The 18,758-nt window shown below is 38.8% G+C and overlaps 1 protein-coding gene across 1 annotated transcript; it reads left to right on the forward strand.

The window, feature by feature from the left end:
• The first annotated feature begins 4,454 nt into the window (after positions 1-4,454).
• On the forward strand, positions 4,455-12,966 carry LOC139469819 (uncharacterized). The gene is made up of 3 exons (XM_071252122.1): positions 4,455-4,742; positions 11,680-11,923; positions 12,513-12,966. The coding sequence occupies exons 1-3, from the start codon at positions 4,455-4,457 to the stop codon at positions 12,914-12,916; spliced, it is 936 nt and encodes a 311-aa protein (XP_071108223.1). The 3' UTR covers positions 12,917-12,966.
• The last annotated feature ends 5,792 nt before the right edge of the window (positions 12,967-18,758 follow it).

Below are 18,758 nucleotides of genomic sequence, written 5' to 3' on the forward strand. Positions count from 1 at the left end.
CGCGGCGAAATCCTATGTGAACAGTTCGGCAGATACTTATTGGATAACAAGTTATTAGCTTCAGAGATGTTTCAGTATTTATTGTGAGATCCAACGTGATGTACATGAATAATCAGACAATAATCTTATACATAAATCACATTTTTATGGTGACATTAGCAATTCATATGGTAGGATTTGTATGCATAGTAACAATTATAATAGTTCATTCTTTCAACATAACATTAAATAATAATTAATCATGAACAAGTCATACCCTTACTTTAAGCATATGTCAATTATACCTCAAAGGTCGTCATATAAATCATATAAAATTTTTATTTATATTAGTTCCCTATGAGCATATAAATGATGTGCAATACATCAATGCACAACTAATCCTGACAATACATCTAATTCACTTACATATTCAACAATGACAGATATTACGCATGACAATATTCATGCAAGTACACTATTACATACTATTTGCCACTTCCTACACATAAATGGTAAATTTCAATCATGATATTATTTGACATAATAAATAATGTTTGTACAAGTGAGCTCGATCTGAAATCACGGACCTGTTTTTATGGTGTAAAAAGTACTAATTTACTAATAGGAATTTGATTGGACAGGCCGAAATGAGTTGCGTTAATTACATCGTCTGAATGTCTATACAATGGTGATTAAGTAGTAACAATAGGTAACAGGTAAAGAAAACAATAGATTACAATAGAGTAAACACTTCCGATAGCATTGGTTGATTTTAATTAGCTTTGCCAGGTGTTTGATTGGAATATGCAATAAACAAGAAGTTGTTATCCATAAAGTTGTGCCTTATTTTAGCTTGGCTAGGTGAGCTATCGTCAGCTTGGCCTTGACATGATGGGTACTTAAAGCAACATTTCAGTGTTGTAAATGTATAGAATGAATTACATGATATATAGTGCAAATATATACACAATATAAACATACAAATTAATCTAAAAATGTGAAGTATTTAATCATAAATAATGCACTGTCAAAGCACCAAAGGCAGATCGCCGATTTTTACTGCGCATTATGCTCGAAACACCGTATGCAGTAGATAATAAAGATTCGTTTTGCCTCAGTAGAATTTGGGTAGACGAGGTAAATCTGGTCATCTGATTCAGATAAAATTGTATGCTTATATTCGTGCTTATCACTTTATCTTATCTATCAATTCGGTTGTAGCAGGTACTTCTCCACGCAGCCCGCCTTAATTCGCTGAGCAGAGTTGTGCCCCTTACCTTGGCCAGGACCCGTTACACCCAAATCACTCACATAGACCCGGACGTTTTAAGATTGGATGCTGTTGTCAGACATTTATAAACAATTTTCTCCTGGAGATTGGAACAATTCGCATCTCAGGAAGTGTCCATCCATGTTTTCTCTAAACAGTCTTCACCTTTTGATAAATGGTATGATTGCAGTCACGTTTTACTCAGGAACCAACAGGAACAGTTACAATAAACCAATGTACAAGTAAATAAATAAATAGTTACAAAAATGAAGCCACGCCTTCCTAAGCGGTCTACTTTCATCACTACGGAATGTCGGGGAATTCCAGTCAGATTCGATAGAATTCCCTTTTCCCTTATCATCATGAGGTAATCAGTGTCATGTTAGTGTTATTTGTGATAATGTCCTGTGCATCAAGTCCTACCCCGCCCACCGCCTCAGCTCTCCACATCAGTGAGCGATTCTGGTTTCAAGCTTCGCACATTATTTTGATCAGTGGCAACAGAAAGGATAGTTCTGTGCATAGCCACAATCGCAATGCAACAACTTCACAGAAACATAAAACTGTGCGAGGCCTTACCGGCCATTGTCACTCGACATCCCTGCCCCACACAACCACTCAGGGTGCCACCCCTTCCTCTGAACCCCGAATACCAGCAAATGTTTCACTCTGAGACTCATTTGCTCATTCCTGAATCCCGAATATTACTTAACACAAATCTTAAAAGCTTTGAAAAAAGGACCTGATTTAAAGTTAAATTACAAATATATCGAAATAATAACTTCTATAAGGGATGTTTTACGTGTAAGATTACGTTTGTTTAAGTGTTGAATCTGCGTACCAAAAACGACTATATTTGCTGAGTCAGGAATATCTCCTAAATAGATTCCCGGGTACCAAATAAGGTCGCCGGTCCCAGCACTGCATGATGTCACAGACCACCAACCCCATCCCCACCCCCTGGCCCTAGGCAGTTCGACAGATTGGCTTTTTGATTCATACCTAATTGAACCGAAAAAAGACATTCCTTAAATATCTCCCGTGGAAGGGGAGTTATTGTTGTTTGTGCCGGTGGACGAATATCAAAGATGCATTCAATATGCTCTTGCATAAATGCTAGCTACCACCAACAAAGCATAGCGATGTTTTATGTGACTTCTGTGTTTGCATGGCACGAGTTCCGTCAACCGGCCTACCAGATCAATGCTTCATTGGCCAGGGCACCAGCTGCAGCTGCATTAAAACATACAGAACCTATAACTGAAATCCATTGCGTCCTTAACGCTTTATCTATTTTCTGCACTGAAAGTTTACAGCATCTGTGTAAAACATTGATTCCGATCACCATCGAACTGTGGTGTGGTAATAAATAGAATGTTCACGAGCAGCATTTCCATGATGTAGTGCCGGGATATCTATCAAGGGGCGATACAGAAGTTCATGCCAGATAGAAATGTGTAGAAAGAAAGCAGATGTTTTTAAAGGTTTGGCTGTTTTGTAGTAGGGACGGATGGAGGCTAGTTGGATTTACAATAATCATAATTATTATAACATATTCCATTTTGCGTTTGTAATGATGAAGAAAGAAACTAGACAGCAATGATACAGGTACATGCTCTGTCATCGTAAAAAACAGCATCTATGAGGACAACGTGATGGGGTTATTTTGTCAGTTTGCAGTCACAATATGGTTGACATCAAATTCGCCCTGCATGGTAGGAATTGACATGATCACAGTCAATGTCGAGCGTTTTCCTTCTTTGGGAAGACACGACATATTTCGGAGTTTGTTAGACGTTTATCTTCTTCCATGAATACCTACATTAAGTTACGGCTGTTTGCAAGAGGTCCTGTTCTAATCTGACGACCAAGTTGGCCGCAGATGTGTTCAACACGTCAGGAGAGGGAGCTGGCCAAGACAAAACGTTCATATTAGTAACGTACAGGGAGTGACGGGTGTGGCTTGGGTATTCCTGATGAAACAAGATACGTGATCTCTTGAAGGAAGGGAAGAACTATTGGGCGCAATACCTGTTCGATGTTACGTTGTACTGTGAGATTAGTGCTCAACAACAAGTTCCGTCCTTCTGTGACCACAGATTCAGGCCAAATCATTACGCTACCACCTCCAAATGGTAAATTCTTACCACGATACACACGTACTCAGTCATCTGATTTGAAGAGGTGATTCCCTTCGGTTCCTGTTCTTCCATCGTTGTAGTGTGCGCTTCCACCTGCGGCTTTGACGTAGATGTTAACGTAGATGTTGACGTATGAACGCGATACCTTGGAAAGGTCTACAATGGGACTTTGCCATTTTTTCGGGTTGGACATTAGTGGTTTACGCAGTTGTTATCAATATCTCAACACATGACGATGGAAAGGCGAGAAAATTGGCATCAAACCCTGTGTGTGGATTCGAACCCAGACCTTTCACTTGTCAAGCGATCACAAGAACACCCCATAGTGCCTTGTCGAGTTTAGCCAGGAAATATATAGTGTGCAGTATTGGTACTACCAGTGTAATATATACTAAAATAAATACCGCAATAGTCACCTACTATTTACAAATATAACATTGTTAATAATCAATATTGTCCCTAATAAGATTTTATTGATGTACCACTGTTTAACATAAATCCCGTTTTGTGTTAATGAACGCGTCACAAACATCGATTGAGATAATGGTATTGCGATGTTTTTTCTTTAGGTACAAGTCTATAGATGAGACCCCGTCGAAATACATAAAACTAGCAGGTGCCCTATAAATGACAGCGTGAGAAAATCTATAAATTGATCTTTATTACTGCAACAACACAATAGAAGAAAATACAAACATGACAAAACGAATTAACGGCCTTCTATCATGTTAAGTTTGCAACTTCAAAGACGCGTTGAGAGTTGAAGACCTCATATTTACAGATCAACTGTAGGCGATAAGATTCGCCCGTGTTTGTCGTTACGAAGCTATCAACGGTATGGACTGACGAATCCAGTCGCCCAGAGTTCGGTCAGCGCTCTGCATATACGTACACTCGACTGCATGTTTTTATATACACAGGCTTAATGTTGGCGAGCATGTAGTGTCCACACTGAGACCGACTTTTGAAACTTTTGATATTATTGTTTGAACGTTATTAATCGTAACGATTTTAAATTAACAGTCCATTTTTAGAGTTCGTAGCATGTGAGCAACGATTCTAAGATGTTGGCTATAGTTGTATTGGTTTGGGTTTTGGCACCATGCGAGGGGATAGAGAATGCCTGGTTTTCTGTGTACGGGGAGCCTGATTATGCTCGTCCTGTGTCCCAGGGCACCGACTGGGGTGAGAAGACGAGGTTGGGGTGCTCTCGCATGTGCGGTCAAAACACCGGGTGTTCGGCGTTTCAGTTCAAGATGACGAACGCCCGACTCGGAAGTTGTGTGGTGTTCGGAACTCTGACACTCAGGAAGAACATGGTGTCGAGTCCGGGAACTCAGTACTATGAGAAGGTATGTATATGCCAACAGATATATGTCATGTCGGTCTATAGTCGATCTGTTTGGCTTGTGGATGCAAGAAACGAACAATATAGCATCTTTGAATGTCTCTAAAATACTGCATGGAATATTATTGAGTGAAGAAGATTCAGGAATCCTTTAGATCCGATTCTAGGTCCCAGCATACTTCACATTTCGTTAAACATATTTTATTTTATATAACTATCTATGCAATATTTCGTCCACAGCGCACATAAATACTATATGACTTCAGTTGGAATGTTAAATCCACGACAGTTATAATTTAAAATGCTTTGTGCCTAGTGTAAATATGATGCTACTTTTCCGGCTGTTTAAAAAACTCTGTTATAAATTATATGTTGTCTGCCTTCTTATTTATTTCTTAATGCTGGAGTGGTGTAGCCTACATTGTGGTTAAAGCTTTCGCACGTCACGTCGAAGGCCCGGGTCCGATTCCCCATATGGATAAAATGAGTGAAGCCCTATTATTGGTGTTCCCTACCGTGACATTGCAGGAATATGGCTAAAAGCGGCGTAAAACCACATTCACTCTTTATAAATATCTTCGCTTATGTGTTTGTCTTCTTTCATTTCACTGAATAATGTACTTTTAAAAACTGTAAGGAGAAACAACTTGGTCAACTAATTAGGTTGGCAAGTTTTTATGTCTTACTAAGGAATATCCCCATGATATAATATAGGGGATGTATAAGATCCAAGCCATGCAGCAATATATGTCTCATTTCACCGAGGATTTGTTTATACGAAAATAAATGTCTGCCATTCATCAGATCCATTGGTTAATTGATATGATGATTTCTTGTGCAAGGTTTGATGTGATCTTCAAAGTAACATTTAATGAAAGTTTATAAGTTGTTTGGGTAGTGTAAGATATGTAGGCAGAACGAGGTACATTGTACGTAGATGAAGACACGGACGTATAATAGTAAATCTTGTGGTATATTAAACGTCAACGACATAGAATAACAAGCCTCGATTATCCGAGGGAACAGATTTCTTGGGCGTAAAAGGCAATATAGCGTTGGCAGTATATGAATGGATCACTGACAATCAGTTATGACACCAGGTGTTTGCGAAAAGGGTAAGTATGTCCTGCGCTATCGACAGTACCCGTCACTCACACAATTTGCAAAATTTGCTTCAAACACGTTACAAGTGTATACTTTTAAGTATCCTGGTCAAGTGTAGATGGTCCACAAGGTACCTGTAATTCGCTAAGTATTCAAATAAGCCGTAGATTTGTGTATGGGATGTTGTGGAGGAAAGCGTGAATGTAGTAAAGGAAACCATGAAATGCTGTGAATGAAATAATGAAATGTAGTAAAGGAAACCATGAAATGCCATGAAGGAAACCATGAAATGATGTGAAGGAAACCATGAAATGTAGTAAAGGAAACCATGAAATGCCATGAAGGAAATTATGAAATGCTGTGAAGGAAATCATGAAATGCTGTGAAGGAAATCATGAAATGTAGTAAAGGAAACCATAAATACCATGAAGGAAATCATGAAATGCTGTGAAGGAAATCATGAAATGCTGTGAAGGAAATCATGAAATGTTGTGAAGGAAACCATGAAATGCTGTGAAGAAAATAATGAAATGTAGTAAAGGAAACCATGACATGCCATGAAGGAAACCATGAAATGCTGTGAAGGAAATCATGAAATGTAGTAAAGGAAACCATGAAATGCCATGAAGGAAATCATGAAATGCTGTGAAGGAAATCATGAAATGCTGTGAAGAAAATAATGAAATGTAGTAAAGGAAACCATGAAATGTAGTAAAGGAAACCATGAAATGCCATGAAGGAAACCATGAAATGCTGTGAAGGAAATAATGAAATGTAGTAAAGGAAACCATGAAATGCTGTGAAGAAAATAATGAAATGTAGTAAAGGAAACCATGAAATGCCATGAAGGAAACCATGAAATGATGTGAAGGAAACCATGAAATGTAGTAAAGGAAACCACGAAATGTAGTAAAGGAAACCACGAAATGCTGTGAATGAAATCATGAAATGTAGTGAAGGAAACCATGAAATGTAGTAAAGGAAACCATGAAATGCTATGAAGGAAACCATGAAATACTGTGAAGGAAACCGTGAAATGCTGTGAAGGAAATCATGAAATGCTGTGAAGGAAATCATGAAATGCTGTGAAAGAAATCATGAAATGCTGTGAAGGAAATCATGAAATGCAGTGAAGGAAACCATGAAATGCTGTGAAGGAAATCATGGACTGCTGTGAAGGAAATAGTGGAATGTTGTAAAGGAAATCATGAAACGATATGAAGGCATTAATTGATCCAGGCAAAGTCAATGAAGACAAAAGAATTCGAGTACCATCAATTCTATTTCGAAGAAGGGAAAGTGCAACACAGTGATTAAAGAGGAATCTTGCTTGTTCTAGTCAGTTCTTGTAATCTCTTGACGAATTAATTGTTTCAAATTGTGCGTCAACGAATACACATCCGCCTCCGTAAATATGACATAGAAGGCGCTGTGTTTGGCTCGCCACGTTAATTGAGATACAAGTCATCAATGTGCTGTTTCCACAATTAATACGCCATAAGTTGCTTCCAGCAAAAACAGGGTAGTCTCGTTAAAAAACGCGTGTGCCAACATCCGTAATAGGGGAGATTTGACAAAGCTACATTCAATATAAGTGTTTAATTAACGCTAATCTATAGCAAAAAATAACAATATGTCTTTTGGATTCCTATGCACGAGTGTTTATGTAAACTAAGCACTCGTGAACACATAAGGATTGGCTGCAAATCATATGGTACTGTATGACGAATGGGCCTTTTCACTCATGTTTCTATTCCTATGCGTTTTCTGAACTCGAAGTAAACATTGCAGGCAGAGATTTATCGTGCGTAAATATCAAATGCTCGCATAATGACAATTTTATTTCTAATATATGATATTTGCCATTAATAATCTCTATTTATTGTAGGCTGTTTATGGGGCCCGGGTACGCTATATGCTGCAAGAGATTGAAAAATGGAGATATATTCAGATAATCGTGTACAGATTTATGGTTTATTGAGAACTAGGTCCATCTTTCCGAACCAACTGTTGTTTATTATCTATATAAATCAGCTGGTAACAGAATAGACAGCAATCATACTCATGGCATATTTGTGAGTGAGCGCATTTTGCTTTTTTTGCAGATGATGTTGTCTTACCTACTAATACCGTTATGAATTTACAAAGAAAATGACATTTATTAGAATTATTCTGTGATAAATGGGTCAATCTAATATTATTGTTTTAGTTATGGTAGATATTTGAAGAATTTTGACAAATGGTATTGCAAGAGGTATATAGATATGTCAGTCATTTCATAATACATGTATGAGTATTTAGGTGTCATAATCCCTTCCAGGGTTATTTCGTCCAGAGCTTTGTGAGACCAAGGCGTTACAAGTTCGAAAGGCATGTTTTCCAGTTCTTAAATTGCTTTAACTGTGATGCAAAATGAATATATTCCTCAAACTTCTTCTTCAAATATTAGCAGCAGAGCCTCTGAACTTGTTTACAGCAGACGTAGTTCAAACTTTAAGTATTGTTTTGATTAGTTTGTGTCACTGGATTTTCTGGGTCATCGATCACTGGAGTGTCTGGTTTGTTTACAGGCGCAATCGCTTAAGCAAGAGTCCTGGACCCACTTGCACAAAGCAATCTTAGCCCTAAGATGATTGTAACTCCCATACTTTAACATAGGCTTACAATGGTCTTAACGCTAAGATCACTTAGCAAGAGTCCTGGTGGGCGGCGTCAGGCAATACCTGCTTACTTTGTTTTACACATTGTGTGAATGGCGCATGCTACCTACCGGTCGGGCAGGACATGCTTACCCTTTACCTTTGGAGGTCTATTCAAACGCCGGGGAAAGATGTTATGATACCCCGTGTCTCCATAAAAGGCAAACTAAGAGGAGATCAGGAATATTATCGTTCTGGGGACGAACGTCAAACCCTTTGGTTAAATAGATATGGCAAGACAAGAACACTCGAGATGAAGCCCTAGCTCGGAAATATCCCTCACTGAAGACATCTGGGATTTTAGTACGCGAACTCATCCGAAGTCTCAATTGTGATGACATTAAGCCTCCAGAAAGTCACTACAAAGGGTTACACCCTCCCTGGACTTTAAAAACTCCCAAAGTTGACACTGCTTTAACATCAGAATTCACTAAAAAGGAAAACCCAACCCTATCGCGATCAGTAGCTATCACTAAAACTACCTGGGACAGCTGGGCCCATATATACACTGATGGATCCAAGAATCCTATCAACAACAGTGCTGGTTACGGGATCCATATCCACAGCTCCAAACCTCAAGCACATTCAGTTCGCTTGCCTGATGGTCAGTCAGTATTCACTGCTGATTTGGAGGCAATTCATCATGCACTCAAACTCATACTGGAACTTCCGGAAGTAAAGGCAGACGTCATCTCAGACTCGCTAAGTGCACTGCAGGCCATCAGCGGCAGAAACTCAAACTCCAGGCGAAACACTGTCAACAATATTCTATACGAATTTACAAAACTATCGGACCAAGGCCAACAGGTGGAGCTGCATTGGATCCCCTCTCACATAGATAGTCATGGACATGAAAAAGCAGACACACTGGCGAAGCTAGCTCTAGACAAAGCGGGGATACAGCCTATTCCCTTTAGTAAACTAGAGATAAAAAAACAAAATCAAATCCTCTATAGCCAAAATATGGCAAGCGCAATGGGACGCAAGTAAGATCGACAGATGGCTATACGAAATTCAGCCCAAGATCCAACAAAAGCCAAACTCATACTCAAATGAAAGGAAAATTAAAGTTGCCATCTGACGCACCAGACTCACAAAAAGCACTATGACAAGGTTTGTTCATCTTGCAATCAGGCTGAATCAATTGCTCACGTGTTACTAGAATGTCAAGACCATGCCCCAGCCCGTGCTAGGTTAAAACAAGAATTGATCCGCTATCTGTCATAGATCTCCTGAAGCCAAGAGATGCAAAAGCGAAGGCCAATCTAACTCTATTTCTGAGAGATAGGCAGCTACTCGAACGTATATAAACAGAGCAGCCAAGGATAAAAATGAAGTTATATCAATGTACGAAAACAGAAATCATATCAATACGAAAACAAAATGTGTCATCTGTTTTCGGAGATTCCATAATTTGCATAAAAAAGTGTTCTTTGTACTACGCCGCACCCGGCACAACGACTTAACGGTGTAGTCGAGCAAGTTCTCCCGCCGATCATTGTGCAATTTAACGGTAAAATCATACAAACACGGAACAAAGCATTGTCATACATACTGGTTGTCAGTCTATTCGAACACACCCTCCTGCGTTTGGTCAATTCATAACCAATACAAAGAAATAAAAATAATTTAACATCACCCCAGTGACAAAGAAATTATTAAGTCTGGATGTGATGACATGGGGGGCGTGAAAATCTTATAATCAATATATCACGGTCTAATGGAACGTATTGTATTCAGGATCAACGCCACCATCGAAATTGTATTGTGCAGCAGTTTAGAGTGCTGAGGAGGACACGACCAATAACGTGTCCTAACTTCAAACAAAATTTTATTGTGTTTCTGTGGTGATTCTGTAGGAAGCTACGCGAGGTTCTGATTGTCTGAAGGGTATAGTTCTCTGTGTTGTTGATAAAGGTCTTTGCTTCTAACAATCTTTATCCAGACAAAATAAAACACTCCTCACTATTCAACACCCGACTCACGACACAACAAAGCCTTGCGTAGCTCCATACGAACAGAACAATGCGAGATGAACAGTTAAAACATTCTTACATATTAGGACACAAAGGTCATTGTTCCAAGAGAAGTTGTACGTACTCTTAGCAATAAATGTTTCAAGGATTAACACTTACGATAGATAATTAAAGTTTTTCATCAAACATGAATAATTGTAAGCAAAGAGTTCAAACGTACTTACATACACTGCTGTCGCACAACGTTTGGCTTTAGTGTAACTTTTTTTGCGGTTGAACGCTATTAAAGGAAGCTATCGAGCAAAACCCAAAGGTTGGAAGACTGAAAGCAACATATGACCTAAACTCGCCACAGTGAAATTTTGTTTTCAACACACGACACCAGTGTTAAAAATACATGTTAAGACCTTTGTGTAGATGAATCAAGTGACACTAAAACTACAACGATAATATTAGAGTAGTACATTGTACTACATCCCTCCTCTGGCCTCATCAGTACCATGAACAATGATTGGATGATAAGTTGAATTAAGCAGCGTTTTGGCAAAACACTCGATCGCTACCTTTAATGCCGGTGTTTCTCCAGAACCGAGCACTTAACACTCTACCTCTATACATTAGGGATTTTCGTAGATTGGAATTATGGCCGGGAATTCAAGTGGCGTTATTTTTTAACGGAGGGTGTTATCGGGTCGTATACGGCTGCAATAGTTATGAACGGTGGTACCGTACATGAATGTATTGTCGTTCCTGCTGCAACGACACTTCCAACTACAGCGTTACCCGCATTCTCGACTATCCAGTATATTAAATCTCTATTTTGACGAATACCCTTAGACTAACAGACTAGCCTCTGAAATGAATATATCGTACAGAAAAAAACAGCTGTTCAGTTATCTTAATAAAATATAATATAAAGGGAGCCCAGTGATTCTCTTCATTTTCAGACTGCAGTTATCTAGACTTGCTAAACATTATAGACTTGCATGGGCTGTATTTGATATATATTTGTATCAGGGTCTGTAAGAAAGACATGACTCATTAGGGAGACAATTCTCTGTTCAGAGTGAAGGAGGTGGTGACAGGGAGGATATATTAACTCTGGATTATCGAGCATGCACTGACTCAGAAGGATAACCAATAGCTGTTTATTTCGTTCCAGAGGACATGTGAATTGGGCATGCCTATAGACGCCACAGTGATGCACTTCTCAGACTACCAGACAGCTATGTTCAGTGGGCCGAAGGTCAGAGTCTACAAGTTTAACATAGTGGGTACCACGATCACTTCCGTTGCTCGGGTTGGTGACTACTCCACCACTGACTTATACCAAGGCTATACAAACTCCGTGGACGCAGCATTTGAGTTCATAGGAACCAACCCTACAAAAACTATACTCCTGAAAGGTAGGTCTGACGTGTTTGTTAACATCCTGAAACATAGATGTGATTTTTAATAATTTTTTTGCTAAACTGCTGGAAAATACAATGTGAACGTGTGTTTAGATTCCGTAATCAAAACGCCTTAACGGTTTAAATGTGTTTGGAATTGTATTTAAAATTTGAAATTTTAAGTTTATAATTTAAATTAATTATATTTGAAAAAGCGATCTGACTATGATCATTTCTTTCATGACTTGTACTTTATTTCATTGGCCTATGATTGAATTTCAAGGATCTTAACTGAAGTACTGTTCAAAGAGCCATTAAACCGAATTCACTTATTAGCTAATAGTAGCGTACATGCTGGTTAATTAACAATTATTGTCGTGGCTCTGTATGTGTGTAAAAATCCAGATCACTTTTCCTGCTATGACCATGTTGCAGGGTGTGTCCGATTGTAAGTTCTTTGCAGGCTGAAATGTTTAAATTATCTATATTTCGCTGAATGGTAGGACTGTTCGGGTCCAAGATTCTGAAATTTAGATATGAATATGACTGATTGTCTTTAGAATAATTTGGTCATGATATTCATTTGTGGGAACCTCCCTTGCAGGTACAAAGGAATCTTGCTTCCAGAGAGCTACGAGCGGGGCCTTCACCTTCAGCGCATGTGCAGACACTCACTACCTCAGCACCTTCTTTGCCAGCAGTGGCTTGTCCCGCGTGGACTCGATCGCCGTAGACAGCACCACCTCCCCCGACCTGCACGTCACGGCTAGCGGCATCGTATACCATCTTCGTTATTCCAGCAGCTCGGGGAAGTTTGAGATGATACAAAACCATGACATGCTGCTGCAGACCGCAGGTAACCCATGGAGCGGAGCCTTTAAAGGTGTCACAGCCATGTTCAGACTGACTTACAGACTTTTTTACCTCTTTGAAGGTTCAAAATATGTCAAGTATGACACTGTCTCGAAACAGTTCGTTGGAAATCCATTAATCATATGTGGCGACTGAAGCAGACGCTTGGACTTTCCTGACCCACATACGTATATGTATGAACACACAATGCCACTTTAGAAAGTGGTCAAATTTAACAAATGTTAAATTTGGGATAACAATTTATCAGTAAAGTAGAGATTATTGCATTTTTGGGGGTTGAGTCCCGTCGGGGATTCGAACCTACACTGCCAGAATGTGACATCTAATCACCAGCACACAAAAGGGAGCCGTGCCACTTTACACTTGTCTGAGGGGTACACAAAGTACTTGATCTATACTACCTGTTGTCGGACTTTCATTTTTTTGTGGAAGCCTCGGTGGCTGGATGGGTTAGATAGCTGACTTTGTGTGCTGGCGATTAGTACATTAACTGAGAAAGTGTAATCCCAAATATAACATTTGTTAACTACGTACATGTACTTTTAATACAGATTACACTAATGACCAAAATGTACCTTGTACATATTTGTTTGTCACTGGAAAAAATGCAATTTTAGCAAGATTAAATGACATAATAGTAAATTGCTTTATTCGTTTTCTGACGCAAATTTTCATAATTCGGTTTCATCCTAAATCCTTTCCCGGGCAATAGAACGTATACATCCATGTTTGATGATGGCTTAAAATGAAAAATGGCTATTCGATGGTGATGTATTTGATACGGGTAACGCAGTTGTGTTTTACGCCTGAAGCTTGCAGTGTTCCGACGACAGTTTTAAGCCGAGTCAAGTTTTGATAACGTTTGTAATTGTTTGGTCAAATTCAAGTGTCAACTTTCTATTGCCCGGCAGTTTATTTACATGGAGTTGAGAAAATTAAATTTAATGCACGTGTTAAATCATCTCGGTAAGATTTAAGCAGAATCCCTATTGAGTGAGCGAGGGTGTATGGTTTTACGCCGCTTTCAGCAATATCAAGACGGGGCACACCAAAAATGTGCTTCACACACTGAAACCATGTGGAGAATCAAACCCGATTCTTCGGCATGACGCGCGAACGCTTTAACCACTAGGCTACCCAACTGCCCCTGAATCCATATTGGAACTTGATTAACTAGTGCCCGTGAACGTCACATTTACGACACAGTCATTGGGGCAGTGGTGTCTTTTATTAGATGTGACTTGATAACACATTCATGTTAACTATAGAAAGTTCAGTTACGTATTTGTATGTACAGATACACGTGGTATGGGTGACCCTGTATTCTAAGCCACCGATCAGAGTTGCGTTTCTCGCCATATTGTTGAAAGCGGCGTAAAACAATACTCAATATCACCTTTTGCAGTGCCTGATTACCAAGATAATGATTTCTAATGACAGCAATGATGAAAAAGTTTGGGAATCAGCGCGACACTATTGTCAATAGTGTGGCGCCATCTTGAACCAGGATGACACCGTCGCGAATGAGCGTGACCTCAGATATCAATGGGGATGTTCTTATCTTGAATCAAATGTTATTTTGTTGTGAAAAGTGTGACATTATACGTGATGATATGATACCATGTATAGAGAGTATGATAACTTTGACAGGAAAGGCTTGTCTTTCATAAACTGCCTATTTTAATTTCTACTAAAGAAAAATTAATTTGCTTTGTTAAAGTCACGTTTTTGCTTGAAGTGCGATTTGTTAAAAGGGAAGTATCAAAAGTACATGATGTGCTTTTAAGTAATGTTGTAACTTTCAAGTCGATTACCCTTAAGTGTTGCGGGGGCGGTCGGGTAGCCTAGTGGTTAAAGCGTTCGCTCGTCACGCCGAAGACCAGGGTTCGATTCCCGACATGGGTACAATGTGTGAAGCCTATTTCTGGTGTTCCCCGCCACGATATTGCTGGAATATTGCTAAAAGCGGTGTAGAACCATACTCACTCACTTAGGTGTTGCGGTCAGAAGTTTGTGTTTTTTTTAAATTATTGATAGTGTTAAGAATTAATAGCGTTAAACAACATACACATACATGTAAGTACTTCTTCGGGATGGGCAACAACTAATGTGATGAGGAATCTGTTTACTAAAAGCTGTCTTAAGTAAGTCATTATATGGGGCACGCTCATCCTGGCCCTGTCGTACCTTAGGTAGTTGTATCATGAAAACCCTACAAGCTGCAGTTGTGTTTCATTCAACCTAATTCGCAGTATACTTATACCATTGTAGCCATTTTATCGCTTTGCCACAATTTACGAACACCAAATAGGAAACAATTAGACTCAAACAGGTAATGATGTGTTCTAAGTCACATGTCAAGTTTTGTTTGACCACATTTGTACAATCTTCCCAAAGCAAGAGAATTAACTGACTATAAAAGTCCAGTTTCCATCCCTGCCGAACTAGGCTGGTATTATGGAGTTACATTATGAGCTGGACTAACGAGTTTATGCATAGTCAAATCAAAATGGCGCAGCAAATAGAAATCCAGTTCGTAAACTGTCGTGTAGATTTCAGTCGATTGCAGGATTGGCAAAATCGTTGTCAACAGATATTTTCCCAATCTTTTCATGTTTTTTTATCAAGGTGGTCACGTGATTTGAATCACTTTTATCACAATATAGATCTTGATTATCGATCAGACGAGTGGTGGAATCTGATTGTCCATAGGAGAGGCTTAGAAGGGACACAACTCGTTATAACCACTGGTGGCGCTACGATCGAGCCCGAGAATTCGAGCCTAGTTCGGCAAGGGTGGAAACTGGACTTTTAAAGTCAGTTTACTCCCTTGCCTCGGGAAGATGCATTTGTACAAAATAACACGCATAACGATACAGGCAGTGAACAACATTCACCATTTACCCCCAGTTTATTATGCGTATTATGCTTAGTTCACAAAACGGCTCCGTTGAATTTATTGGCACTTTGACCATATATTAATAGTCACTCCCCTTGTTTCGAACTACGGATTACCCAACATATGGGCAATGGTCCCTAGAACTTTCGATAAATGAGGGGGTATGGTCATGTCGCTACATTTCTTTTGCGGATTTCTCAAAGCAACCGACTATTCCAGTTAGGGCATAAGGACTTTATTCCAGACATAAGGACTTAATTCCAGAACTGTTTTGTTGACAGCCGAACGGTCTAGCGGGAGAACGTCATCATAATATAAACGACAGGAAAAATGCAATCGTTTCGCACTGCTTATCAGTGCATATATATAGAAGTGCCCTTTATCAGACCAATCAATACCAACTTATATAATTTCTTTAGATTGTATCACAGTGCGTTATCGTGTAAACCAGAAGTCGATCAACATAAAGAAGCACTTAAATGTTAGACGGAAAAAGGAAATAGCACAAAATAAATCTTTTCTCATGCGGCTTAATAGGGAATACAACGTACCGGGACTGCATGTTTTAGACTCTCGTTTTTTAGCCCATGGGCTTAAAATCGGGAAAAAAAGTTAACGCTTGAAAAATTGATCTCCCTTACCGGATGTTCTTCAACCTATGGTGCTGCACCAATATTGCACTTTAAGCGCTGTTAGTGGTTTCCATGTTCACAAGACACATTGGGCCCCTAACGTTGGTGATATTCTAGATGCTCAATGTGACATTTTAAATGCATATGTCAGACACGCATAACAGCTATAATGGTTTGTTGTTACCTTTTGTCATTTTAATTTTAACGTCATGTCTTATGTTAAATAAAGAGTTTCATTCTCATTCCTTTTCTATTTATTGTTTTGTTAAAGTTGGGATATTCATTTTCCCTATCATGTTTTTGTCTTTCTGCGTTTTAAGCCCTGGACTTAAATTTAGATAAAATGATACTCAATTACAAAACGCAAATTCTGATACAGCCCCTGTAATAGCTTCATTATGAGTGGTAACATTATCATGACGTCAATCAACGTGGTTTTGAGAATATACCTTAAGTGCACACAGTAGCAGTCTAACCCTGTAACGAACAAACTGGGCTACCTCTCCGTCTTGGCTAGAGTTAGAAGCAAAAATCATCAAACACCGGCACGGGTATAAGTAGTTGGATCATTTTATTTCAATTTATCAGCATTTGGAATTACGTACATGCACATGTGAAATCCAAAACAGTGTAATGCTTTCAAATTTCTCAACATGTTCATGAAGTGGGATTCTGAACATTGTGTAATAAATGTTTTCTGGGCTTGGCTGACGGGGAGGTGATGTCGACTACTAACTATATTCAAACATTCAAAAGAGATCAGAATATGGTTTTCGTCTATTGATGAGTGGGACCGATTTCGCCAGCGAAATATGGGGCCGTTTTGACCAACATCCAGATACCTTATGACGTAAAGTACAAAGACAAATAGCCGAGACACTGCCACATGTTTCCTATTGCTGTATCATGACAATACGTACTCTTCCGGTAGGGGTGAATAAGAAATATTATCATATGATGGATAAAGATTATATACAGATATTGTTCATATTTATTGAATTATATTGATATATCCAATATATTATAGGTTCGGCCAGACTTCTTTTTGGAGCAGTTACGGACTTTGGGTCAAAACTTCAAGGTCAAAAAACATTTTTTATAAAAACTCCAACTTGAAAGGTTTGTTTTCTTTTCTCAAAATGTTAAGTATATAGAAATAAAGTTGGGGTAGAATTGTTTTTTTTAGAGTTAACCCTCTTCCTTTATAGACAAGGATCTGTGGCGATTTAATTCGTTTGTGGTTTGAAGATGTTAAGATACACTACCAGTAGGTGTCAATTACAGCAATTTAAATAATCTATTTATATTGATAACGGCAGCTTGGGGGGTCTATTCACATTTTACTTATTTATGGTCGGCTGAATATTACCCACACTGCTTTCATATTTTGCCATCACTCATTTGTTTGGAGTCGATTGATTCGTATTCCATAATATTATATGAAGGTCTGGCCTTTTGTGTTTAGTATAGGTTCATTGCGAAGGGTACAAGTAATTACCATATACAAGTATACATGATCGCAGGAATCACCTTGCATGACACAACCTCCTACAGACACAGTTGAGTCAGCGGAGAATTTCACATTTCTAGTGATTGACAAGCGCACAATTGAAACAGTGCTCTGAATAAGTATATTACAACAGACACGTGTCGACATGTCACTGGCTTATTTCTAGTGTGTTGACTGTGGTTGCACTTCCAGTTCTGTATGAGATGACGTGCAGGTCTTAGAGATGTCGGTCTCTTTGATAAGCCCATCTGATTGAAAGCAGGCGACGCAATCTGTGCGTGTGAAAGTAAACAACAGATGTGACCAGTAGTGTCTGAATGTAAACAACAGATGTGACCAGTAGTGTCTGAATGTAAACAACAGATGTGACCAGTAGTGTCTGAATGTAAACAACAGATGTGACCAGTAGTGTCTGAATGTAAACAACAGATGTGACCAGTAGTGTCTGAATGTAAACAACAGATGTGACCAGTAGTGTCTGAATGTAAACAACAGATGTGACCAGTAGTGTTTGAATGTTTACAACAGATGTTACAAGTAGTCTCTGAATGTTAAGAACAGATGTTACAAGTAGTCTCTGAATGTAAACAGCAGATGTGACAAGTAGTGTCTTAATGTAAACAACAGATGTGACACGTAGTGTCTTAATGTAAACAACAGATGTGACAAATATTGTCTGAATGTTAACAGCAGATGTGACAAATAGTGTCTTAATGTAAACAACAGATGTGACAACTATTGTCTGAATGTTAACAGCAGATGTGACAAATAGTGTCTTAACGTTAACAACAGATGTGACAAATATTGTCTTAATGTAAACAACAGATGTGACAAGTAGTGTCTTAATGTAAACAACAGATGTGACAAATATTGTCTGAATGTTAACAGCAGTTGTGACAAATAGTTTCTGAATGTTAACAGCAATTGTGACAAATA

Source organism: Haliotis cracherodii, unplaced genomic scaffold (assembly GCF_022045235.1).
Source record: "Haliotis cracherodii isolate W230 unplaced genomic scaffold, xgHalCrac1.p SCAF_1, whole genome shotgun sequence".
NCBI classification, from domain to species: domain Eukaryota; kingdom Metazoa; phylum Mollusca; class Gastropoda; order Lepetellida; family Haliotidae; genus Haliotis; species Haliotis cracherodii.